Source organism: Salvelinus sp. IW2-2015, linkage group LG27, assembly GCF_002910315.2.
Source record: "Salvelinus sp. IW2-2015 linkage group LG27, ASM291031v2, whole genome shotgun sequence".
NCBI lineage: Eukaryota > Metazoa > Chordata > Actinopteri > Salmoniformes > Salmonidae > Salvelinus > Salvelinus sp. IW2-2015.
The window spans coordinates 10,060,781-10,088,636 of record NC_036867.1 but is presented as its reverse complement, the minus strand read 5'-3'; the positions used below and the strand labels follow the sequence as shown (position 1 = coordinate 10,088,636).

Sequence of the window (27,856 nt, the reverse complement as noted above, 5' to 3'; positions counted from 1 at the left end):
CACACACACACACACACACACACACACACACACACACACACACCAGGGTTTCCGTTAACCGGTAATAGCCGGCTCCCCACCCAAAAATGAAAAGCCTATAAATAAAATGGGTGCCGGCCAATTGTCTGGGCGAATTTTTAAAATCCCATTGAGAAATAATGCATTTTAGCCTATTCATTGATCAAAATATCAGTTGATGTAGCGCGAGAGCTGCTGCTACAGCTCATAAAACATTTGCTTTTATAAGTCCAATCATTGCAGAACAATTGTAAATGCAATCACGTGTTAAAAACAATGGCCATGATTACAGGTTATTTCTCAACTGGTAATTGAAGCGTGCTTCCCATTCGCTATTGAAGTGCATAGGCAACAAGGCAGACTTCAGAACATCACACACCACATTGCGTTTTGAAAACATATACTTAATTGTTTGGAACCTGTTTTACTACATATGAGGCATGTCTTACCTTGCTTCAAAGTAGCCTAGCCAAAATCCAACCAAACGTGCAGGCAATTATTTTATAAATATTATAACTAGTCACCTATTTCTCTCAACTTTATTTCATTGTCCAGTTGCCAAAGGCACAATCCTAGTCATATAATCAACACATGCTAGTTGTTGCATCTTTAGATCTCTTTATTAATCTCGCATGTGCGTGGCGCTTTGTGCGCAATAATGTGAAGTAATATTTTATCAACATTTTAAGCTAAACGTTCTGATCTGTTGCATGAGCCTCATTTGCTTTCTAATGTTTCTTTTGAGGGAAGTAGCCTAGATCTACTGGTTGTATGAATTTGGGATCTATCGTCCCACAACTGTCCCAGAGTCTGTTCGGAATAGGATATTTCTTTCTCGCACAGAATGACAAGCTGACCAATAGAATAGGTCAACTTTTCTACTATGGGGGATAGTAGATTCACATAAGCTAGTGATTTTGCTGTTCGTTACTCGTCTTGCTGGCTGAGAAAAAGTAAATGTGGACAATTATTCTATTTATTTATACCCCAGTGCCTTAGACCCAAGTCTGGATTCGAACCAGGGTGTCTGTAGTGACGCCTCTAGCACTGCAGTGCCTTAGACCGTTTGGACAGTTATTTTAACGTCTTCAAATTGTGCATCGGAATTTGGTAAGATGGATGCAAGCAATTGCCTCCTCGAGCTGCATGTTTTGTTAAGATGAATTACCATAAACTAAATGTGATTTCTGTCATTCTGAGCACCGTGGGTGGATGACCTAATCAGGTTACGTACCCAATGCATATGGGTCTGGTAAATTAAAATGCTGCAGGTCAAATGTCCTGACACACACACACACACACACACACACACACACACACACACACACACACACACACACACACACACACACACACACACACACACACACACACACAGCTTACATCTGCTGCAGCTGGGGCTGGAGGAGGAGGACTCACACAGGAAGAAGCCACAGACCTTGCTTGTCTGTCGGAAAGCTTGTGGAGCCGACAGAAACTTCTCCCTGGCAAGAGAAAAAAAACATTTTTGTAATTTTACTTCTTTGAAAAAGAGACCTTTGTAAATGGGTGAAAAATATAAAATGACAAGTTAGCCGAGGCCCAAAGCTGAACTCAAAGCTGTGGAGTAAAACGTTGAACCAATGCACTGGATGAATCTGATGCGTTGACTAGTAATAACTTGACTGTACGGTCAGTGTTGACCTACATTTTAAAGCTGGATGGAGTTCTAATTTAACAGGAAGCGCTGGGACCGTACTCAACATGATCTAGGATCAGTTTTGCCTTTTAGATCATAATGAATAAGATTATATGGACCGGGAGGATCTGATCCTAGATCACTCCTACTCAGACTTTATGAATGTGGGCTCTGCTCTTTTCAACAGGATCCATTCCATTCCTCAGGGTCTGCTCCTCAGTTTACCTCATAACTTAGGCATATAGGTTTGTTGCCACGCAACTTCTCTGAAGGTAAAATTGCCAGCCAGATTGTGAGATCCGTGCCGTCACAACACAAATGTCAAACGGAAATTCTATCCGCTTCAAAAAAGCATCAGAGTACAAATTCCATTAACTTTGCAATATCAGTGCAATAAGGACATTTGATGAAAGAAATGCTGAATTCATTCCACTGTTTGCTAGCGCCTGAGAGTGGGCCAAGTAGATAGAGATCATATAACTCAATATGTTTTTAGAATTATGGATGTGTAATTTTATGGCATAGTAGACCTGTTTCATCGGTTGACTGGCTGTGTTGTCAGGTTACAGTAATGTGGTCAGATATTGGACACAAGGGGTGTGACTGGGTGATCTGGAAGGAACAACAGTCTTACCCAGCTGATTGACGAGAAGTGGCCCTGCCCTTTGGATATGAAACCAAAGCTGAACCTGTGTGTGTGTGTGTGTGTGTTTCAACGCTTCACTGACCAGGCCAACATACACTTTGCCATTTCTTTAATCCAATCATCAGGTACTCTTGAATAGGCTTACATAGCAACAGATAAATGCTTCAAACTTGTGTTGTTTGTTCATTGTTATCAATCAGTTGAGTTAATGGCCCTCTAAGCTTTCATTTTCCATTAAAACGAAACTTACTAGAAGTGGTTTCCAGGAGGGGGCATTGTTGTCCTCACAACAAGACACCGCACCTCAAAGTAACCAAGATGGTGTGTCATGTACACACATGCATCTCTAACACACACACACACACACACACACACACACACACACACACACACACACACACACACACACACACACGCACACATATCTCTACACACGGGAACAGTCAGTCAGTGGAGACTGTAAGCCAGTCTGCTTATTGCAAAGGGTTCTGGTCAAAAACAAATCAAAAGGGCACTAGTCTGTTTGCATTCCTCTGACTGAGAACACAGAGGAGGACATTTTGTTCAAGTAATCATGCAGTCATGTTGTTACAGAAGAGCAGAGGGGATAAACGTCTAATTAGATCAACATCAGTGAGAGGGAACAATTGAGACACTCTCCTTGGAGACTTTCTCATTTCACCAATGAGAAACTGACGAATGGTTCAAAGGAACTGACGAGAAATCGCCAAGAAGAATCCCTTGGGTGTAAGCATAGCCTAGGCTGAGTATATGGCATCACTGCAGTAGGTACAGCACACACTATTCTATATTGTTTGCCATTTAGCAGACGCTTTTATCCCAAATGGCTTACAGTCATGCGTGCATACATTGTTTACGTATGGGTGATCCCAGGAATCGATCCCACTATCCTGGCGTTGCAAGCACCATGTTCTACCAACTGAGACACAGAGGACTACAAGCCTTTTACGTGTGAGTATTGATACTGCTCTTCTGGTCTGTTAAGAGTAGGCCTCCACTACATCAACACCTGTTTTAATTCACAATCTGAGTCGTCTGTCATGCAGAAGTCGGGACAACCTGGCGTACCTACTCGTAGTACACTTTTGAGTGCTGACATGAAATGTAGCCTACAATCTAATGACGGCGAAAAGCAAAACCCCCTAAAACAACGCAATGCAAGACAGGCAGGCCGGTAAGCAGAACTCACTTGAGGTTCCCCTCCACTTCCCTGATCTCGTACTGGTCTCCCTGGTTGAGTAGCCGGAGGATGCCCTTTTCAAATGACTCGGTGGACTGCTCCTTCGGAAGCTGCTTGACGGGGGGAGGACAAGTGAGTCAAGGTTTAACAAGTCATGTACAGTACCATTCAAACAAATACCTTCAAAACAAGAGTGAGACTTAGTTCATTTTAATAAGTAATTAACTCTTAATTAAGTAACTATATAAGTAACTCATTCATTATCCCTGCTCATTATGAGTGGATGAAAATCCAGTCGATGCTATGCAGGAAACTTGGGGTCAATTCCATTTCAACTTAGCTATACCTATTCACATCCCAAATTGATTAACAGTACAGATTGCAATGCTGATCATAGCTTCATTGGGTTTCTAAAACACAAGTTAGTGATTTATACCTTCAGCAAGAAGCTTTCCAGTTCAAGATGTGTTTTGGTGACATTGCTGGATGAGGAGTCGGACCACGTTACCTGAATGAGAAGTGAAAAAATTGTTACATTATTATCCAAGGGATGTACTGTACATTGATGTTGGCAGATATTTGTAAGGAAATGCAGACACATTGGGTAAGGACACTAGGGAATGAAACATCACATCATAGGAATGTTTTTCCTCAAACAAACTAAATCTACAAATCTACCATTTTGGCTTTGCTGCTGACACACCATTGGTGGTAGTAGAGATGATCAAGATAACAGCTAGAAGACAATAATAAACAGTGTCACCCAAGCGCTACAACACCACTGCTGTAAAAAAGTGTTTTGTTTGATCAAATCTTCAGAAAAGTCTTGTTTGTGTTTCTACAGCCCTGCGTTTGTGCTTTGCTGCTTTCCGAACCTAATGACTTGGACTCACAATGGTATTCTTGGTCGGGTTTCAGGGACTTTTCCTCAACTGTAAAGTCAGTTCAACAGTTATTTGGCCTACAACAGGATGTGACTGGGTCATAAGGGGTAAGGACAACATCTGTGGTCATTTAGCAACCGCTCACAGCCTTGTGCCCGGTGGCAGCTACAGCGCAAGCGAAGTGCCGGGGAACCTTCTCCAGATACAACAATAAGCACCTCGTAAAGCACAAAACATTAGCTATGCTCCGGCACCATAACCAGACGGGCTCTGATGAGGACATAAAAGAGGGTGACGGGCTGCCATGGAAGTGACTTTTCGGGTCATTACTGCGCTGCTGGTGCTCCTACTATTATAAAATGGGCTCTGGACTCTCCCATACAGCCTCAGGTTGTTGGTTCAATTAACGACTGATATTTCCCATCATGCAATATGAATTGTTTAAGCATATTTTTTTAATCTCTGGAGATTGGTGATATTACCATAATTTGCAATGGTTGTTTTGAACTTTGGTTGACGTTTGGAAATTCTAGGCCTATATTTTTAATGATCAGCATGGTTCCCCCTAATAGGATTGACTTGACCCAAATGGCTATGAAGGTTTCAACGTGTTTAGGCTCCTACTGCATCACTTTAATGAGATGATACACAACTATTACTGTAACCATCAACAATGACAGGTTTACAACCAGACGAAGACATAACCTTAAAAGCACCAACCACTTTCCCCCGTAGAATCAACTTTTTGTCATTAAAAGTTAATGTTCTCACAGCCTTTAGACTACGTCTAATTAGATGCCAGTAATGACATGTTGTAAAGTAGATTGAGATGTTACAGATCCCTAACTAACGTCACCACAAGCCATCGCACGCTACACGGTTAGTTCAAATAAATTTGATTTATAAGGCAGTTTATAGCCCCAAAAATGTAATTGCCATTTGTATACTTTTTGGATTGACATGTTGGACATTTTCTGACCAATTTTTTATTTTTATTTTTATTTTTAACTCCCAGCGCAAACCAAAGTGGTTGGTCTAACCAACCTTACTGAGTGAACTACCACCCAACTGCAAGCAGATGTTCACTTCACAATGGGCATATTCCAACAGAACAAAGTCAAGTGCAACCAGACAGATACGCCAAGAAGGCAAAACGTGGCGTGGTTTGCTTTTCCAGTGTGGAAAGAGTTGACATGGTCAACATATGGACCTACCTGTTGTCCCCCGCCGAGCTACACTGAAAAAAATAGAAATTTGAAGAAAGTGCCAAGAGCAGTGACAACGCCAAGTAATTTTAGCTCTCTTGCACTGCTATATCTTCTGTGAACAATTGAAGAGGATCAATGAACTCATGCTAAACTCTCTTGGGAAAAGCACTATGGAGAGTTTGGCCATTGAGGTTTAAATAGCAGTTAATATCACATGTATAAAATCCTTGGAGGCCATGTTAGCACGTAAATTGTAATAACAATAGAAAATAGGCTAGCTCAAACGCTAGCCAATGTATGAATCTGCTTTTGGGGCACCTATAGAACCACACTGCTAACAGTCACGCCTGTTCCGATAAACACACACGCACGCACGTACACGCTCTGGGCTGTGCTAACCGTTTGGCTAATCACCAGCACTACAACAATAGAGCTGCTAGAGCAAACCCCCAGGGTGACAACAAGCGAGAAAGGAGAGCGAGAGAACAAATAAACAAGTAGCATGGGCGGAGGGGGTGAGGAGAGAGAGAGAGGAGATAGCGAGAAAGGAGAGAGATGGAGAGGGAGCGATAGAGAGAGCAGGCCTCTTTACAAATCACTGCTTCCTAATTGATGTTGTCTGGCGAAATATGATTATGTTGTCGTAGCGGCTATTTTAGTCATTCATTTCAGAAGCTGTGTATTGTTCCTGAAATAAAATGTCTGAAATAGTATGTGATACTTTTATTCCGTCACGATTCACGACTAGGTCTATGTTTCTGTATACAGTCGGCTATTTGTTATGCAACAAGGATCTTAAAGTTCTCTAAATCTCATCTGGGAACCATTTGTTCTTTTGACAAATTGATCTAGTCAATTAGGCGACGTAGTCATGCTCTGAACAGAAAACACACACAGCTTCTGCCCTCAAGACATTTGTGGGAACGCAAAATAAAACATAACACCAATCGGATTACTAGTTTGGAAAAACAAACGAGAGAGCAATGGCTTGATTTGGGTCGCCTGTTCCAACCTGGGTCATGTTCATTAGGAATGAAACAGAAGAAAACAGACTGAAACAAGGAGGGAGAGAGTACCTGGACTTCTCCAAAAAGTAGCTCAACAACAAAAAATCTCTCGCATAGATTTGCTAAACCTTTTCTATTGCGCGTCCAAATGAATAGGACCCTGGGCGTTTCCTGTCTTTTCAGAATGATTCCCATGACCTAATGAGGTGGAGACTGACAGACAGATAGCGCCCATTGGGAGACTTTGACAGACCTAGTCAGCATAGCTTAAAAAGGTTACTACAAGCTTCACTCCGTTGATCAGATCAAATTTTATTTGTCACATGCGCCGAATACAACAGGCGTAGACCTTACAGTGAAATGCTTACTTACAAGCCCTTAACCAACAATGCTTTAAAAATAAGTGTTAAGTAAAAATAGAAAATAAAAGTAACAAATAATTAAACAGCAGTAGTAAAATAACAAGCGAGGCCATATACAGGGGGTACCGGTACAGAGTCAATGTGCGGGGGCCCCAGTTAGTTGAGGTAATTGAAGTAATATGTACATGTATGTAGAGTTAAAGTGATATAAACAGAGAGTAGCAGCAGCGTAAAAGAGGGGTCTGGGTAGCCCTTTGATTAGCTGTTCAGGAGTCTTATGGCTTGGAGGTAGAAGCTGTTAAGAAGCCTTTTGGACCTCGACTTGGCGCTCCGGTACCGCCTGCCGTGCGGTAGCAGAGAGAACAGTCTATGACTATGGGTGGCTGGAGTCTGACAATTTTTAGGGCCTTCCTCTGACATCGCCAGATATAGAGGTCCTAGATGGCAGGAAGCTTGGCCCCAGTGATGTACTGGGCCCTACACACTACCCTCTGTAGTGCCTTGCGGTCGGAGGAGGAGCAGTTGCCATACAAGGCAGTGATGCAACCAGTCAGGATGCTCTCGATGGTGCAGCTGTAGAACCTTTTGAGGATCTGAGGACCCATGCCAAATCTTTTCAGTCTCCTGAGGGGGAATAGGCTTTGTTGTGCCCTCTTCACGACTGTCAGTGTGTTTTGACCACGATAGTTTGTTGGTGATGTGGATTTCTCAACCTGTTTACACTACAGCCCCGTCGATGAGAATGGGGGCGTGCTCGGTCCTCCTTTTCCTGTAGTCCACAATCATCTCCTTTGTCTTGATCACGTTGAGGGAGAGGTTGTTGTCCTGGCACCACATGGCCAGGTCTCTGACCTCCTCCCTATAGACTGTCTCATCTACGTGCGTGGAGTGGGATTTTTGAAGCACCGGACACCTTTTGATAACATGATATCCTTCCCGTTCCCACTCCCATTTACAAGGGGGCAATAGCGTGGCTTTTTATTTTTGTCATTTAATTTTATGAAACAAGTAAGAGTCGTCTTCCCCTTGCTAATAGTAGCTAGCCTTCTTAGCTTCCCACATCACCATGTGAAATAATCAGATTCATAATAAAAAAATATGCCCTTGTACTTGCCGGCGTAACCTAAAGCATTATCCCAGTTTGATATGCTGCTTGTGTATTCATTCCAATATCAGCTAAAAATAGAACGTCATGTTTTGGTCAACAACAAAAAAAGCACATGGCCTGCTACAGCAGGTTTTACCATTTCACAATAGCCTGGAATCACTAGTTATTACTTTAAACAAAGCACCTTTTTGGGTGGATTCTTGTTGTTTGGTTTACTGTTTGAACAGTTGCTTAGATTATATTTGGTTAACAATGCAAAATAGGCTACTTGGATTAATAGCCTATACAGCCTATAAATCAGATCAAGGAACCAAGCGACAACATTGTCCCAACAGCTGCGGAAGGAGTGATACGGCTCATCTCAATTTTCAGGTAGTACATCGAATGCCGGAGCGTTTTACAAGGAGACGCCGCTTTTGTGACAAAAAACGTCATTGCAACACTGCGCTCCGCTCCCTACTTTCCATCTCCGCTCCGCTCCCTACTTTTCCGCTCTGCTCCGCTCCCTACTTTCCCTCTCCGCTCCCTACTTTCCCTCTCCGCTCCCTACTTTCCCTCTCCGCTCCCTACTTTCCCTCTCCGCTTGCTGCCCTACTTTCATCTCGCTACAGCTCCTTTCCTCTCCGCTCGTCTTACTTCCATCTCCGTACGCTCCCTCTTTCCCTCTCGCTCTATTCCGCTCCGCTCCCTACTTTCCCTCTCTGCTCCCTACTTTCCCTCTCCGCTCCCTACTTTCCATCTCCGCTACGCTCCCTACTTTCCATCTCCGCTACGCTCCCTACTTTCCATCTCCGCTACGCTCCCTACTTTCCATCGCCGCTCCGCTCCCTACTTTCCCTCTCCGTAGTGTGCGTATTTACCTTAAGGGCTCATTACTCAAGTGGTGCTTCTACATTTACAATTGTCATTTAGCAGACGCTCTTATCCAGAGCGACTTACAGTAGTGAGTGCATTTTGTACTGGTCCCCCATGGGAATCAAACCCAAAACCGTAGCGTTGCAAGTGCCATGCTCAACCAACTGAGTCACACAGGACTTCTACCTCTCATAAGTAAGCAATAAAGGGACTTAGACAATTAAGCCTTATTTTCTACTTACCCAGAGTCAGACGAACTTATGGATACCAATTTTATTTCTCTGTGTGTAATTTCAAGGAAGTTGAAGCTAGCATATCGTTAGCTTAGCACAATTGCTGGAAGTCTCCAGGAACTACGAGCCAGCTCCTCTCAAAAACAGGGAAATACACCTAACTACCACAACGCTGGATGGTTGGTAATTTATAGTCTTACAAAGCTATACATAGTACTCAATATTTTATACATTAGTTAATTTTACTGATAATAGGAAACGAGATTATATCCACTAGGAATGAGCATTTGAAATAGTTTCACTACTCAAATAATATCGTGACATTTTTTCAGATATCTGGAAAAAAATTATCTTAAAAAAATGTTTTGTTTAAACTTGGACACTAGTTTGCTGCACAGCCTGCGTGACTCGGGAGAGAAGGTGCACGCTGCAGCCAGCAGGGGACGGTGGGGTGTGTGCACTAGTTAGACAAACTTGTAAATGCCATAGATTATCTATCATCCCATCTGGCAGTGCGTCTTTACTGCCTCACAGTCGATGTAAAGAAGCTAGCTAAGATAGCCTAGTTAGCTACCTAGCTAACATTTGGCTAACAAAATGGTTGAGGCCATTTTGTTGCGCTTGCCGTTCATTCAGCAACAACTACATTCTGATTAAACAACAGACTACCTGTCGGTTGCTCGTTGTAGCATAGTCCTTCTCATTTGGTTAACTTAATTCTGTAATTTGTATTCCATTTTGCATTGATTAAAGATCTCCCACTTCAAAGCCTCTGACTGTAGTGCCAACAACAACAGATTTGGTCTGATCCAGAATGGCCTACAGTGCATTCGGAAAGTATTCAGACCCCTTGAATTTTTACACATTTTGGTACGTTACAGCCTTCTTGGGTACGACAGTTCAAGCTTAGCACACCTGTATTTGGGGAGTTTCTCCTATTTTTCTCTGCAGATCCCCTCAAGCTGTCAGGTTGAATGGGGAGCGTCGCTGCACAGCTATTTTCAGGTCTCTCCAGAGATGTTCGATCGGTTTCCAGGCTTTGGCTGGGCCACTCAAAGACATTCACAGATTTGTCCCGAAGCCACTCCTGCATTGTCTTGGCTGAGTGCCTAGGGTCGTTGTCCTGTTGGAAGGTGAACCTTTGCCCCAGTCGGAGGTCCTGAGTGCTCTAGAGAAGGTTATCATTAAGGATCTCTCTGTACTTTGCTCCGTTCACCCTGACTAGTCTCCCCGTTCCTGCTGCTGATAAACGTCCCCACAGCATGATGCTGCCACCACCATGCTTCACCGTAGGGATGGTGCCAGGTTTCCTCCAGAAGTGACGCTTGGCATTCAGGCCAAATAATTCAATCTTGGTTACATCAGACCAGAGAATCTTGTTTCTCAAGGTCTGAGAGTCCTTTAGGTGCCTTTTGGCAAACTCCATGCGTGCTGTGATGTGCTGTTTACTGAGGAGTGGCTTCCATCTGGCCACTCTACCATAAAAAGGCCTAATTGGTGGAGTGCTGCAGAGATGTTTGTCCTTCTGGAAGGTTCTCCCATCTCCACAGCGGAACTCTAGAGCTCTGTCAGAGTGACCATCGGGTTCTTGGACACCTTCCTGACCAAGGCCCTTCTCCCCAGATTGCTCGTGTAACCGATGTGAAATGGCTAGCTAGTTAGCAGTGGTGCGCGCTAATAGCGTTTTAATCAGTGACGTCACTCGTTCTGAGGACCTTGAAGTAGTTGTTCCCCTTGCTCTGCAAGGGCCGCAGTGGTTTTTGCTCTGACATGCACTGTCAACTGTGGGACCTCACATAGACAGGTGTGTGCTTTTCCAAATCATGTCCAATCAATTGAATTTACCACAGGTGGACTCCAATCAAGTTGTAGAAACATCTCAAGGATGATCAATGGAAACTGGATGCACCTGAGCTCAATTTCAAGTCTCATAGCAATGTGTCTGAATACTTATGTAAATAAGGTATGTTTTCTTATTTTGAATAAATTAGCAAAAATGTCTAAAAACCTCTTTTCGCTTTGTCATTATGGGGTATTATGTGTAGACTGACGAGGAAAAAATATATTTGATCCATTTCAGAATAAGGCTGTAACGTAACAAAATGTGGAAAAAGTCAACGGGTCTGAATACTTCCCGAATGCACTGTATATCTGACCAATCACAGACAACTATGTTTCACGAGTTTGGACAGCACAGTAGAGTAGTGGTTCTGAAACCTCTCCATAGGGATCCCAGGCCATTCCATGTAATTGATCTATTCCAGAGCTAGCACACCTTGTCATGTAATCCTCAAGCTCTTGAATAGCTAGCTCAGAGCTACAGCAAAATTGTGAAATTTCTGGGGTCCCTGAGGAAAGGTTTGAGGACCACTGCAGTAGAGCACAGCAGAGTGCAGTACATTACAGTATAGTAAAAAAAAGTAAAATAAGTATTTTAAACATTCATTCAAAAATGAACCGGAGTTCAACATCCGGAAAATAAGTATTTTCAACGACCGGAAAATTCATATATTCAGCAACCGGAAAATACATATTTTAAATGTCCCCCCCAAAATTATTTTCACCTTTCATTCAGAACCGAAAATTAACCCAACTTCAACGTATTATAAACCAAATTAAACCATTACTGGGTTCAGATTTGTGGGAACACACTGAAAAGTAACTTGACACTGTTGATCAGTCAGCGCAAATTATGATTAAAATGACTTGAAGAAAATGTCATTGAGAGGGTGTACTGAATTAATGCATCCTAAACAGCAACGTGTCTTTCTCGAGTGTTGATCTAGCTAAATTGTACATGTGTACACTCACTAGAATGCACAGCTGATGCTCTACTTGCATGTGCATTGTCCAGGTTTAGATTCAATATAGCCAACTGTTTCTTAGCAAGACAATTCACTTGATCATCTACAGTTTGTGTTGAAGAAATGTAGGCTAGCTAGCAGTGTTTGTGCTGAAACTGACATCTGGCTGCACACTAAGCTATCTAGCCAGTTTGACTGTATCATGCCGGAGTAGCTAGATGAGCAATGCCCATTGCGTGTATTATAAGTTAGCAATGTGGCAGTTTCCCGAAGTTTGGTGTTAACTATTAACTTTACTTAGCTAGCTAGCTATGCTTTATGGAAGAATGTAACTTAGCTAGCTAGGATATATTGTCAATATTGAGTTGTGGTGCACAGCTATGGTATTGTCTTGTTGACTTGTAGCTACTGGCTAGTTGGCTAGCTAACTGGCTATAATAGCAGCCAAGGATGTTCACTAGCTTATTTGTTTGTGATTTAGTTTACACAGATGACTTCAGGCATATGAAAAACCTTCCACATCCAAATATACCTAGCTAGCTTCTTTTGCTTGTAGCTTGCTTCTCATCTGACTGGTGTTAGCAAGCTAGCTACAGCTGAGAGCCTGCTACTAGCTAGCTGCTGATGTTGTGCAGCAACCGAGTTGCTGGTCCCCGTTTTAGAACTCATGACTAGAGGCGGGGAGTGTGTTGTGTACCGCCAATCAAGTTGATTTGCAAAGTTTCATAGAGATTGATGTTATATTGAATTTTAATTTCACATTGAGCTTCAACAAATGCCGTACAACCAATGGTGAGTTGGAACTCTGCGTGGTCCAATAAGGGGTAAAAGGTGTAAGAGAGACACCTGGTTGGCCAGGCCATCCTGCGTAAGTTTAGAAACAGGAAGAGGGGGCCATCGCCCGTCACTCATCAGCCCTGGCATGCCACACCAGCAAGGCATGGTCAGGGAGACTGGCTGGTTGGTTAGCTGTTTCTCTGGCACAAGTGCCTTCCATGCCAGTCTGAGATCACCGTCTTCCATGTGGACAACCATCACTGATCACAACCTTGACCATGGCATGTCTGGGTATGCGAGACGACCTTGATTTAATAGAAGAATTAGAACATAACTGAGCTGTATTACATATCTAACATAACTCAGACACAAACTCCTGCAGTGACTTACTCCAAGTGGAGGCCTTCAAAACCTTGAGCCCTGGGTTCTGGCTAAACTGGGGCAGGAAAGAGCACATCCCCCTAACTTGGAACCCAGCCAGGACATCCCGTTTCGCACACAGGCCCGGGGGTGGGAGGGAGGTTACAGAGAAGGGGGTGGGGGTCCCGGCAGGCCCGGTAATCTGCTCCACTGAAGGATTGGAGTGTGGGAGGAGGGTCAAACAAGCGCCTCTTTCATAGCCCCAATTATTAAATCATGTCATCAGGGAGAAGAGCATACGGGTTGAGAGAAGGTGAGCAAGAGCACACAGAGAGTTCTGGTGTTGAGCTCTTTAGGCCTAGAAAGAGTAACAGGGACAGAGTGAGAGAGAGGGGGAAAGAGAATGAAAGAGAGAGGGCTATAGTTGCTTAGCCTATGAGCAAGCAGAGGCCGGCTAAAGATAAGTGCACACGATACCTCTGAGTCAGACCCATTTCTCCACCGCTATTTATTTAGAGGGAGTCCCCCTGCTTCTCTGCTCCTCTTTCCTCTCACTCCTCACTTTATGATCTACACGTGATGGAAAGGTGCTGGCCAGGTCAACCCAAGTGGGACTGCATTAAAAAAAATTGTGGGAGAAAAAAAGGCTAACATTTACATTAGCCTTCTGTTTAGCCGACTGTGTTCGCTAAGAAAGGGCATTGCCAAAGGAGTTGCCAAGGGAAGGAAGTAGGCTAGATTACTAGCCTTGGACATGAATGTGTCTAGACTAGTATCAAAAGCTCGGAGTCTAGGCCCATGTCATAAATAATGATAAAAAAACATCTCAGACTGGAATCATGTATGTACACTATCTAATACTTCAAAAGTGTGGATGACACATGGTCACAGGAACAACATCAGTAAGAAACAGGAAGTGAAGGGGGTGCAGATCTTCTCACAACATCACCGCGGGGGGGGGGGGGTCACATTGTCTGTCCTATGCAATGCTATGTATTGATATTTGAATAACACAAGTGAAACAGGAAGTATACACACTTCAATACAGTCACCTTGACGTCATGACACCCTATCAAGATGTTGAAGGAATTCCTCCACCACAGCTGACTATAAAAACAGCTGCAGTTATGTTGACAAACAAGTAGTTGTTGTTGTTGCTAAGAACATGATCATTCCAAGTCTATAGCAGACTATGCTGCTTGCTTTTACCTCTGCTGTTACAGATGAGTCATGTAATAGAATGTATGCGAGTCCATTGCCATCTCTATTGACAACCACTCTGCATCCTCAGTGGTTACCACAGAACCAATATCAAACACAAAGACTAGTGGACATAGTCTTGTGCATTTGCCTGATTTGATGTTTGTGAATGCGATGTGTGTTTTGCTCTATGGCTGAGAAGATGAACGCCCTGTCAGATTCTATCACTTCACTCTGAGGCGACACAATGGATGCTGTGCCGATGCCTGCATTCCATGCTCATTCGTTCAGCCTTATCTGGAGGGCACTACCAGGGAGGCAGGCTGCATTCTCCTGCCACTGCCAGGCAACAGTAGCCATACCAAACAGCCAAACACCCATACTCTGGCCCTACCTAGCCTAGACCAGAGCCCTATATAGACCTAAACTAGCGCAGTCCCAGTCCCTCACCAATAGGCCTATACAGTCACAATCATTAGGGAAAGTTTGATTTGTAGTAAATTGCCAAAACACTTTTTTGGAGAATGGAGGGAGACCAAATCAAAAGACGAGGAAGAGTGAGGTGCCCTAATACCCAAAAATGTTTTGTTTCGTTTCAGGTCAAATGTGTTTGTCTCAATTACGGAAAGTAGTAAGAACGTATAGCTTTGACATAATATCATACCTTACATTAGGCCTGACCCCATTTAGTCGACTGGTCGATTGTTTGGTCGATAGGCTGTCGGTCAACTGAGATTTCTTTAGTCGAGCAGTCATTTTTTTCATGGTGCACAAGACATCTGTCTCAGTGGACTAATCCATTGCGGAGACCACGGAGATCGCACAGTTCATCACTCTAAGACATTGTACATGGTTATATTACGTAAAAATAATGGTAAAACAATAATAAAGCTAATATTTTACAACAGTTGTGATTTCCCCCCCCCGTTGGATACGGTCGCTGTCCGCAGTTCTGAAACAATCTTCAGTGTACTGTAGAATTGGCGCCTTCCCTATGTTGCTATGTGCATAATAGCAAAGTTAACCAGCATATTGGGATTGAGAACAATGCGGTGGAGGCCTAATTGTCTAAGAGAATCGAGGAGAGGAAACCCCAATTTGGTTTAGGTCTATAATCAATACCCTAACTGTTAAATGTGCCTGGCTTTAGAAAAATCTGCCATTCTGTACCAGTCAAAAGTTTGGAAACAACTACTCATTCAAAGGTTTTTGTTTATTTTTTACTATTTTCTACATCAAAACTACGAAAGAACACATGAAATCATGTAGTAACCAAAAATGTGTTAAATAAATCAAAATATATTTTATATTGCGCCGCCCTATGGGACTCCCAATCACGGCCGGGTGTGATACAGCCTGGATTCGAACCAGGGTGTCTGTAGTGACGCCTCAGCACTGATGCATTGTCTTAGACCGCTGCGCCACTCGGGAGCACCCCCGAGTATCACTGTTCAAAATGTTTAGGCCTATATTCTTGTCTAAACTGTAAAACACTTACTTCAGTTGCAAAGTGATTTGCTAAAAGAAGGACGACAAGCACCATTTAAGCCGCGACTTGTGCTACGGAAACAGGTGCGTCTTTCTCATCAATATCACTGTTCACCGCTTACTCCTGCTTTAACAGGGTGTAATTTGCTTAATAGTGGTAGTTGAGACATACAGTTAACAGCATTAGAAAGCTAAACTGCTTCCCTTTTTAAGCATGAGATAGCCTACCCCAGTGTTTCCCCTATATGCATTTAGTAGTATAAACTTAAAATGACTAAAAAAGTGTGCAGAAAAGATAATGGAGCAAATAATATTTTAAATAAGATAATCTTTTAGAACTATCAATCACCAAAATAAAAACTAAACAGTCAGGGAGAATCTAAAATTCCAAAAATGTCATGGCATGGGGCCCCCGTAGATTTTGTTATAATGTCTGAGTCACTCAGATAGCTTAAGAACAAGGCATAAGCCATGCTCGCGTCGCTCGACGGTCCCCCCGCCCACCCCACTTCTCTCGCTTTCCCTCCATTGAAAGTAAATGGCTTCCAATGTTTCCAAGCGCGATGCCGCTTCCTCGCAATGGGAACTTGTGTGCGCAGCACGTGTGTGATGGAGCGGTCGGAAACGAAATTGAGTGAGTGAGACGCATAACGGAGGGAAAAGGGAAAAGAACTTGGCTTGGTTTCTTTTTTGTTTTGAGTCGCTAATGCACATTAACAAATGGAACACTAGAGTCAACGTGAGTGAACGAACGGTCATCTTTTGGACACAATTTCCCCTGCCCGACTGTTTAGAATACCTGCCCCGGGCAAATCGGGCAACCGTTAATGTCAATATAGGACTGTAAAAGTGACTGGTTTCTCTAGAAGCGAGCCTAGCTCACATGGCTGTCCTGTGCTGTCCCAGGGGTAAAGTCTACAGAGGGACAATCAGTTGTTTTTCCTACCTTTCACAAGGCAGTTTCACTAAACACATAAAACCCCACTTACTGACCCCAAGCGTTGTGTGACAAGCCATGGATTAAAATGGCTTATTTTACAAAGCTATATGTTGAAAGGGCAGTGGTGTGGAGTGAAAGGACAAAAATCACTACACACTGAATAAAACTGCCTTGTTTAAAACCAAAGTGGCCAAACTGAAGCTTTTAGTCCTCTTTCTCTCGCACTTTCATTCCCTGTTGACTTGTGTGTGGAGTACAGGGGGTACATTGCTACTAGCGTCAGTGCAATGACATGCTAGCTGTTCCCACAGACTTCCAGTCGTTGAGCCAACGACTATCAATTTAAAAGCGCGGCCCGCCATAAATATACATATTGGCAACAATTTAGCAGCGGTGGGCCACAGCTGCTAAATTAATATAGGGGAAACACTAGGAGCCTATATGGGCCCTGGGCTGTGTAGTCTTGCAGAGGCCTGTTGTCCCCCTCTCTCTTCGTCTGACTGGCTTGGCTGCTAATGCAGTCAGTGGATGCCCTGCTCTCTCTATGCTACTCTTTGCCCAGAGGAACTGACGGCTACATCCGTACTGTCACATCACTCTGCTTCTCACACTCAGACGAAGAAGCCTGCCAGCCAGTAGGATGATAGAGTGATAGAAAACGAGAGTGACAAAGCAAGAGTTCTTGCGTGTCTGTGTGCTCGTGTCTTTTCCTGCATGAATAAGTGTGTAAGTGTGCCTGTGTGTGTCTGTCTCTTGGTGTGTGTGTGTGTGTGTGTGTGTGTGTGTGTGTGTGTGTGTGTGTGTGTGTGTGTGTGTGTGTGTACACAGGCTTACAGGGTGCCAGGTTTTGCCAGCCAGCCATGAGTTTTTACTGCCTTGCTTCCCGGCCCGTTCTGGCTATTCTGACTGAGTCGGCTCAGTTTACCAGCAAGTCCAGAACCAGACCCATAATATCACTCCAAATGTACCTCTGGGGAGAAATGACAGGAGAGTAAGTCTGCCTGTTATAGAGCACAGGGAAAAGGATGGGTTCACACTTGAACACACAGGTGCTTGGCAGCGCATAGCAGAGCTGGCTGGGTGGGTTAGAAAAGGAGATGATTAAAACCACCATGATCATCTCTCCACTCGGCGTGGCACAGACTGTCTGGCCGGGTTACATCCAAACACTCTTAAAACAGCTTCCTTCGTCACGTGAAAGGACTTTGACCATAGATCGTATAAAACACTTGGATGTTCCCCTATCGGTTGTAATGAAGGACTATTCAATTTCATTGATGGGACATGCCATGACTGTTTCTCCTGCACCTGACTGTGTACTGGAGTGACGCGGGTTGATGATGCAAGCAAACCCTCTGGTCCCCAGGCCGGCGGTAGCCACAGCAGGCAGGCAGGTCTGGCTAGCTAGTACCATGCCAAGCCAAGTTCAGGGTGCAGTGACGCCTTCACTACCACACCGCTAGGCAATTATTTAAAAAAAGAAATAATTCAGAGTCAGCCAGAGAAACATATTTTGTAATTTTGTGAGGATGACCACAGGCTACTGAAGTCCATGTGAGCCCATATTAAAAGAGATACCAGTACTACTCACAATAGAAATAGCCTCGTTGTTTGGATACCTGAAAGTAAGGGCGGCAGGTAGCCTAGTGTTCGGCCAGTAACCAAAAGGTTTCTGGTTAAAATCCCTGCGCCGACTAGGTAAAAACTCAAAATCTGCCCATGTACCCTTGAGCAAGGCACTTAAACATAATTGCTCCTGTAAGTCGCTCTGGATAAGAGCGTCCACCATTTAATAAAATAAGTAAAGTAGTCCAAAACAGGCAGCAACCATGTTCTTTCAACTTAGCTACAGTACAGCTTAGCATTTCCATTAGCATGTGCAAAATAACGGGAGTAGCAGGCTTACCTTGGTCTAAGGTTCTGTTAGTATGCTCCAGATAGTAAGCCTAAACCATCTCACACAGCAACATTACACACTGAGCATTACTAACCTTTTACTAGTTCTACTAAGGCAGCCAGGCTACATTTAAAATGACACTGTTAGGGTCGGACTATTTCAGAACATTCATCCATTTTAGTTTCCCCTTGTTTTTGTTAGCTAGCATTTAGATGACCGACATCCCAATTGATTTCACGCTAAAGAAAGGAATCATCCAGATTCACATTATAACCCTCGAAATGTACCCAGACATTTCAAATCAGCAACCAAATGAAACTCCTAATTTTCAGTTCACTTTGGCAGGCAGACAAGTCAACACTGGAGCGAAAAGAGAAAAACATGGCTGTTGGCGGAAAACGAGACAGGATGGTGGGGGGCATTTATGCACAACAGCAATGACACATTTGCTCGCTCAGGCAAAAAGAGGCGAAGGAAGAGGAAGAAAATGATTAATATCTGGAGAGTATTAACAACAACAGCCGGGCTGATACCACAGGCAAACTCCTAACACCATCGTCTGCCCGACTGTCTGGGAGTCTTCAGCCGTCCGTCAGTCACTCATCCCTGCAAACACCCATCACTCTGCCGTAAGGTGAGGACAGCATCAGAGACAGGCTGGGGAGTTATGACACAGAGTGAGAGAGAGAGATAGTGTGTGTGTGTGTGTGTCTAGCAAAGCAGCAGTGTTTCCTCATCCCTCATTAGAGGCTAAATCACATGATCAGAGTGGTGAGAGAGGGGTGGTGCGCTGACGGGGGCTTGGCATGGGGCCTGGCTTGGTTAGGCTCAGGCAGGCAGGCTAGACAAAGGGAATCCCCCAGCGGAACACCTCTCTCCTGCTACTCCCCTCTCTCTGGCAAACCCTGCCGTCTGTCCATGCCCTACCATGGCACCACCTGCTGAGGTAATGGAGTCAATATACTGACAACAAAGACTAAAGTGACATACTGTATTATAAGGGTCCGTATGACATAGATTTAAGGGACATAACCTCTGCTGTGCCAGGATAAATAATTTGTGGACCTACAGAGGCCATATGACAGGGACACTAGCAAGAGAGCTGACCGGCACAAAGGACAGTACACTCAACCATATCAACATTGAGGAAAATGCAAGTCATCCCCCTCCATACATAACATGGAAGGGAAGGGCTTGTCAATGTTTCCTCCCTTAGTTTGAGCAGCCCCTGTGCATTTTTACGAGACAAACACCCAACAAGGGGGCGTGGCCTATCTAGCTACAACGCATCACAAACAACACACATTGACAAAGACAAGCCAGTATGAACCCTAGCTGGTTTCCTTGTTTGGTAGAAACATGTGACAGTACTGGCGCGAGGAGGTGTGTCACACACACAAACAAACACACACACATAGGAATTTGTTCGAATTCCAGTCAGCTCCAAGGTCGTTGCCCTTGTTCCATTGCGTGAGTGGCGACCGCGGAGTAACTGTTTACACACGAGCCCATGGCAAAAGATCAGGAGGGATACACGGTGGCGTTTTCAACGCTAGCCTGGCCCATCGCCACTGATGACAAGTCAACAAATCGTCCGTCATCAAAAGCAGTTGTAAAAATAAAACCAAGGCAGAAGCAGGACAGTCATTACCCTCAAATAAAATCTTCACGTGTATCAACATAGGCTTAGTTGATGAGTAAACCGACATGCCCCCGCACTAACAAAACACACACAGTCACACACAATTAATTCCTCCTCTGCAGGTATTATATGGTTTACACCGTGTCTGCTTCAGACCGATTCAGGATTACAGTCTCTGACTGTTGTGGCCATGCCAGCGTTCAGTAAACCAGACCCAAAAAATCTGAAAAGGAAACTGGCGGTAGAGCTTAAAACTTTGTGGTCTTCCTGAGGCCAGGCTGTGGTGTCTGTTTGAAAGCTGCTAAATCGTTCCCACCAGACTATGAAGGAAGGCTGTGACCAAGACGAGAGGTCCGCTAGGAGATAGAATACAGACCCACTCTATCTGGGTTTTGATAGGCTAGCAGTGTCTTCAATCATTTTGTTTTTCTGAATTGTATAAGAAACAGGTGCCCTCCCACATAAAAAAAATACTATAGTGTATACTATAGTGTTCTTCAGGCACGACAACGGATACAGGCCGTAGCTGTGGTATATTGGCCATATACCACAAACCCAGAGGTGCCTTATAGCTATTATAAACTGGTTACCAATGTAATTAGAGCAGTAAAAATACATGTTTTGTCATACCCGTGGTATACGGTCTGATATGCCACGGCTGTCAGCCAATCAGCATTCAGGGCTTGAACCACCCAGTTTATAATGTATTATTTACAGTTTACTATAGAATATACTACTATTTTTTTACTAAAGTATTTATATAGGTAATTAGTGTGGTGTTTTTGCGGACTGTAGTATTTACTGTAGTGTTTTTGGGGACATTACTGTAGTATTTACTGTAGTGTTTTTGGGGACATTACTGTAGTATTTACTAAACTGCTTTTGTTTTATTATCTTTGTCATGTAAGTGGGGTTTTCCCCTCGAGGAGAAATACTAAAAGAGCAAATTTTCCATAGTCTATAGGTAGGTAGGACTGGGTTGTGTATGGAGACTTTAGAACTTCTGCTCTTTTCTATAACCTGTAGAGAACACAATATATGGTCTATACTTGGCATGTAGGCCTCTCACTTATAGGTGGCACAAATTGGGATATAGAGGACGGGAATGGGCACGGTACATGCAAATAAAATACTGCAGTATTTATTATCGTTTTTTTTATATTTAAATGCAGTGTTTTTGCAGATTGTAGTATTTGTGAGGACTTCTGTAGTATTTACGACAGTGATTTTTTTGGTGTAGTATTCTACAACATTCTATACTAAGTACTACACATGATCGAGGGATACTACAGTGTTTAGTATAGTATTCTACAGTATACTACATAATTCCGACTTAGAATATGTGGACAACTACAAATACCTAGGTGTCTGGCTAGACTGTAAACTCTCCTTCCAAGCTCACATTAAGCATCTCCAATCCAAAATTAAATCAGGAATCGGCTTCCTATTTCGCAACAAAGCATCCTTCACGCATGCTGCCAAACATACCCTCGTGAAACTACCATCCTACGGATCCTTAAATTCGGCGATGTCATCTATAAATAAGCCTCCAACACTCTACTCAACAAATTGGATGCAGTCTATCACAGTGCCATCCGTTTCGTCACCAAAGCCCCATATACTACCCACCATTGCGACCTGTATGTTCGTTGGCTGGCCCTCGCTTCATACTCGTCGCCAAACCCACTGGCTCCAGGTCATCTACAAGTCTCTGCTAGGTAAAGCCCCGCCTTATCTCAGCTCACTGGTCACCATAGCAGCACCCACCCGTAGCACCCGCTCCAGCAGGTATATCTCACTGGTCACTCCCAAAGCCAATTCCTCCTTTGCCCGCCTTTCCTTCCAGTTCTCTGCTGCCAATGACTGGAACGAACTGCAAAAATCATTGAAGCTGGAGACCCATTTCTCCCTCACTAGCTTTAAGCACCAGCTGTCAGAGCAGCTCACAGATCACTGCACCTGTACATAGCTCATCTGTAAACAGCCCATCCAACTACCTCATCCCCATACTGTATTTATTTATTTTGCTCCTTTGCACCCCAGTATCTCCACTTGCACATTCATCTTTTGCACATCTACCATTCCAGTGTCTAATTGCTATATTGTAATTACTTCGCCACCATGGTCTAATTATTGCCTTACCTCCCTTATCCTACCTCATTTGCACTCACTATATATAGATTTATTTTTTCTACTGTATTATTGACTGTATGTTTGTTTATTCCATGTGTAACTCTGTGTTGTTGTATGTGTCGAACTGCTGTGCTTTATCTTGGCCAGGTCGCAGATGTAAATGAGAACTTGTTCTCAACTAGCATACCTGGTTAAATAAAGGTGAAACAAAAATAAAAATTTCTATACTGTAGTATTCTATAGTAGACTATAGTATTTTGTATGTGTAATGATAAAAGCAATGGCCTAAAACGTGATTTCCAATATGCTGAAAGACATGAACACAACAGGCTCTCCAAACAGATCTACATTAGGGGCCTGCTACTAGTGCTAACAGATAGAGAGGGAGGTGGCAGCTCGGTTTAATTTGGAGCCTGGCGGGAGAGCCAGGAGCCAGGCATGGTGAAATCACACCCAGCACCAGAGCCAACTGGCTGGCCCGCTCCCCTCAGAGCAGAGCTGAAGGAAGACAGCCGTGGGCCCAGACACAGCTGTTGAGTGGTGTCTGACACAGGGCTGTGCTCTCACTCTCCCTTTCTCTCATGACCTCTCTTTCCCACTTGCTTTTATTTATTTATTTTATTTATTGAACCTTTTTTTAACTAGGAAAGTCAGTTAAGAACAAATTCTTATTCACAATGACGGCCTACCAAAAGGCCTCCTGCGGGGACAAGGGCTGGGATTAAAAATAAATAACTAAATAAAATATAGGACAAAAACCCACATCACGACAAGAGAGAACACAACACTACATAAAGAGAAACCTAAGACAACAACATAGCAAGGCAGCAACACATGACATCACAGCATGGTAGCAACACAAAACATTGTACAAACATTAGGCACAGACAACAGCACAAAGGGCAAAAAGGTAGAGACAACAATACATCACGCAAAGCAGCTACAACTATCAGCAAGAGTGTCCATGATTGAGTCTTTGAATGAAGAGATTGAGATAAAACTGTCCAGTTTGAGTGTTTGTTGCAGCTCGTTCCAGTCACTAGCTGCAGCGAACTAACAATACGAGCGACCCAGGGATGTGTGTGCTTTGGGGACCTTTAACAGAATGTGACTGGCAGAACGGGTGTTGTATGTGGAGGATGAGGGCTGCAGTAGATATCTCAGATATGGGGGAGTGAGGCCAAAGAGAGTTTTATAAATAAGCATCAACCAGTGGGTCTTGCTACGGGCATACAGAGATGACCATTTTACAGAGGAGTACAGAGTGCAGTGATGTGTACTATAAGGAGCATTGGTGGCAAATCTGATGACCGAATGGTAAAGAACACCTAGCGCTCAAGAGCACCCTTACCTTCCGATCTATAAATTATGTCTCCGTAATCTAGCATGGGTAGGATGATCATCTGAATCAGGGTTAGTTTGGCAGCTGGGGTGAAAGAGGAGCGGTTACGATAGAGGAAACCAAGTCTAGATTTAACTTTAGCCTGCAGCTTTGATATGTGCTGAGAGAAGGACAGTGTACAGTCTAGCCATACTCCCAAGTGCTTGTATAAGGTGACTACCTCAAGCTCTAAACCCTCAGAGGTAGTAATCACACCTGTGGGGAGAGGGGCATACTTCTTACCAAATCACATGACCTTTGCTTTGGAGGTGTTCAGAACAAAGTTAAGGGTAGAGAAAGCTTGTTGGACACTAAGAAAGCTTAGCTGTAGAGCATTTAACACACAATCTGGGGAGGGGCCAGCTGAGTATAAGACTACCATCTGCATATAAATGGATGAGAGAGCTTCCTACTGCCTGAGCTATGTTGTTGATGTAAATTGAGAAGCGCGTGGGGCCTAGGATTGAGCCTTGGGGTACTCCTTTGGTGACAGGCAGTGGCTGAAACAGCAGATTTTCTGACTTTATACACTGCACTCTTTGAGAGAGGTAGTTAGCAAACCAGGCCAAAGACCCCTCAAAGACACCGGCCCACAAGAATGGAATGGTCTACCGTATCAAAAGCTTTGGCCAAGTCAATAAACATATCAGGACAACATTGCTTAGAATCAAGGGCAATAGTGACATCATTGAGGACCTTTAAGGTTGAAGTGACACATCCATAATCTGAGCAGGAACCAGATTGAATACCAGATAGAATACTATAGACATCAAGAAAGCCAATATGTTGATTATTGACAAGTTTTTCCAACACTTTTGATAAACAGGGCAAAATAGAAATAGGCCTATAACAGTCAAGATCAGCTTGATCTCCCCCTTTAAATAAAGGACAACCCGTGGCTGTCCTGACCCAGATGGTTTTTGGGGTCAAGTTTCAGGAGCTCCTTTAGAACCTCGGACTCAGTGACTGCCTGCAGGGAGAAACTTTGTAGCGGGGCAGGGGAAAAAGAGGGAGAAGCATCGGGGACAGTTGCATTAGAAGTGGTGGGAGATGAGGAAATGTTGGACGGGCAAGGAGGCATGGCTGAGTCAAATAGGAATCCTGACTTAATGAAGTGGTGATTAACAAGCTTCTTGTCAGTAACAATCACATCATTAACTTTAAGGTACATGGGCAGCTGTGAGGAGGAGGGTTTTCCAGAACTTCTGGGGTTAGACCCACAGAAAGAGAACTGCTCCCTAAAGTAACTAACTTTGGCCATCCGGATAGCCTGAGTGCACTTATTTCTCATTTGCCTGAACGGGAGCCAGTCAGCCTGAGAATGCGCGTGCCGAGCCTTTCACCAAATGCAATTCTTGAGGTGGAGTAACTCTGCAAGATCACAGTTGAACCAGGTGCTGAACCTGTTTTTAATTCTCTTTTTTTTTCTGGGGGTGTGTTTGTTAACAATCCCACTGAAAATATCAAAAGAGAAGGTCCAAGCGTCTTCCACAGAGGGGATCAAGCTGATTCTATACCATTTTACAGAAGCCAGTTCATGAAGGAAGGCTTGCTCATTAAAGTTTTTTAGCAAGCGTCTATGACAAATCAGGACAGGTCGTTTCACTGAGCAGCCATTACGAACACAGGCTGTAAAACAGTGATCACTAAGGTCATTACATAAAATACCAGACTAATACCTAACAGGATTATTTGTGAGGATAACATCAAGAAGAGTAGCCTTTTCTGGGAGTTTGGAGTCATACCTTGCGGGATTGGTAATAATCTGAGGAAGATTTAGGGAGTCCCATTGCTTTAGGACTTGGTCAGGTGGTTTAAGCATGTCCCAATTTAGGTCACCTAGCAGGACAAATGCAGACTTAGTTTAAGGGGCCAGGAGAGAGCTTAGGGCAGGTAGGGTACATGCAGGCCAGTGCTGATGGAGGACGATAGCATCCAGCAACAGTCAACAAAGAGCTATTTGAAACTCTAATACTTAAAACCAGCAAATCAAATTGTTTGGGGACAGACTTGGTGGAGACAACCGAGCACTGAAGGTGATCCTTGGTAAAGATTGCCACTCCCCCACCTTTGGAAGATCTGTCTTTCCGAAAAATGATTAACACCAGAAGAGTTAATCAGTATTCAAAACACTCTTCCTTAACCATGTCTCAGTAATGACCAACCCAAACTTTCAATTGATCCATTTTAGGTAATAAGCTTCTAGTGTTAACGTGCAGAAAACCCAGGCTTTTACGAGAGCAGAAATCAGTGAAGCAGATATCAGAGCACCAGTCAGAATTGGGGCTAGCAACAGTAGATGGGCCAGGGTGTACATGCAAATGTCCAGGTATTATCAACAGTAATACAATCAAGGCACGGCATAGGACAGGGAGAGCTCTGCAGTGCTGATTTATGACATCTGAATGTGCATCAGATGGCAACAAGAACATATTGTACAGCAATTTCATCAGGTAACATGAATACAAAGCCGGCGAGAGGTGGTTAGAATGGGATGGAAGGCCAAAAGTCTGTGTAACCAATAGAGCCAGAGTCCCGAGTGTGGGAACAAACAGTCTGTGCCACGGTTGGGTAAAGAAAGTTCGTAGTCAACAAAGCATGCAGGAGTCGTGAGGCAAATAGCAAAATGCACGAGATTATTATTTTTTTTTACATAATGACTTGGGGCTAGCCACTGTAAGATCAGAGTCACTCGCCCCAACAGTGCCTGTGTGCTGGAGGCGAGCGAAAGCTCGGGAGAGAGGGGTGGGGGAAGTGTAGTGGGGGTACCTGTACCAGACGGGGAGACAACCAGGGCAGACGGTGAACAGATCGCCAGGTGGAATCCAAGCAGCAGTGCAGCAGGCAACGGGAATAGGTGTCACACTCACTTGGGAGAAGCTTTTATTTCTGGAGGCAGATTTCTTGTAGAAAATGCCAGTGAATGGTCTCTGAACAGCAGGAGGGGGCTTCAAGGCCTCTGGATTTGGGTGGGGTAGCCTGCCATTTGTTAGGCTCAAGGGCTTTGACACCTCTCCCTTCACACGTCAGTGCTAATTGAAGTTGTATCTCTTTGTCCTAGCAAGCTTGGTAGCCTTAGCATTCAGCCCTTATAAAGTAAAATATATAAATGTATTTTTATTCTTGGCTTTTAAAAGTTTAAAAAATGCTTCAGACTAAGCATTATTCACTCAGTTCCAGGTTGGATGTTGTTTTCAGGTTTCTGTTTGTTTGCTGTATAGTTTGAGAATAATAATCCTTGGGTGTAGGAAGCATTCCAGGTAATTCCATCCAAAATCAGGTTGTAGGTTTGGAGTTTTGATTTGGAGTGAAGATTATGTTGTTTAGGGTAGCATACTGTACAGTATATGTCCCCGCCAAAAATCCAAGTTTGTCAACTCTAAATCTCTTCTTTTTTTTTTTTAAACATGCTGAAAAATGTGGGAGCTCATCTGCACATGACCTCCTCCCTCTCTCCCTGGTGTAGAGTATGTATTGCTCTCTTTAAGTCACACTACAGGATGTTTACCCCAAGAGATCGCACTACTTTAAAAAAAATCTACACAGAGGAGGGTGAGAGAGTCGGAGGGGGAAAAGAGAAGAAAGTAAATATGTAAATAAAAAAAAAGGGATAGGAATTTCTTTCAATATTTCAGGAGGCGAAGGGAAGAGTTGGAGAAAACATTTCCTGTAACACCCCCTTCCCCTCCCCTCTCCTTCCTCAGTTTCTTTTTCCTGGAGTCGTGACCTCTATGGCCAATGCTTCTCGAATCATGCTGTCAAATGCCACTGGCACAGGACACGCTCACAGGAAACTCCACTGCACTGCACTGCCTGTTCTACAAGCAATGCAAGGTTCGATACTTCGACCAAAACAGTCGTATTTGCGACCGCTTGACTTGGCAATGCGACAGTGTGATTTTTTTTTACCTGGACACGTTAGTTTTTGGTTCACAATGATCTTTTAAATGTTTTCAATTTCATGATTTATTCAAACAGTAATGTGCAAGTGACTGAAAATAAACCAACTTTCTGAAGAGGAAACAATGGCACGG

The 27,856-nt window shown here is 43.7% G+C and overlaps 1 protein-coding gene across 4 annotated transcripts in view; it reads right to left on the bottom strand.

Annotated features, from left to right (window-relative positions):
• The window catches only part of LOC111953258 (zinc finger CCHC domain-containing protein 2), a 69,382-nt gene that overhangs the window by 17,803 nt on the left and 23,723 nt on the right, over positions 1-27,856 (bottom strand). For 3 of the 4 annotated variants that reach the window (XM_023972412.2, XM_023972415.2, XM_023972414.2), the window contains exons 4-6: positions 3,980-4,051; positions 3,553-3,656; positions 1,402-1,502 (exon numbers count right to left, since the gene is read on the bottom strand). In XM_023972412.2, the coding sequence (XP_023828180.1) occupies positions 1,402-1,502; positions 3,553-3,656; positions 3,980-4,051 (277 nt within the window). The remainder of the gene's footprint in view (positions 1-1,401; positions 1,503-3,552; positions 3,657-3,979; positions 4,052-27,856) is intronic. The other variant, XM_023972413.2, reaches the window with a different exon arrangement.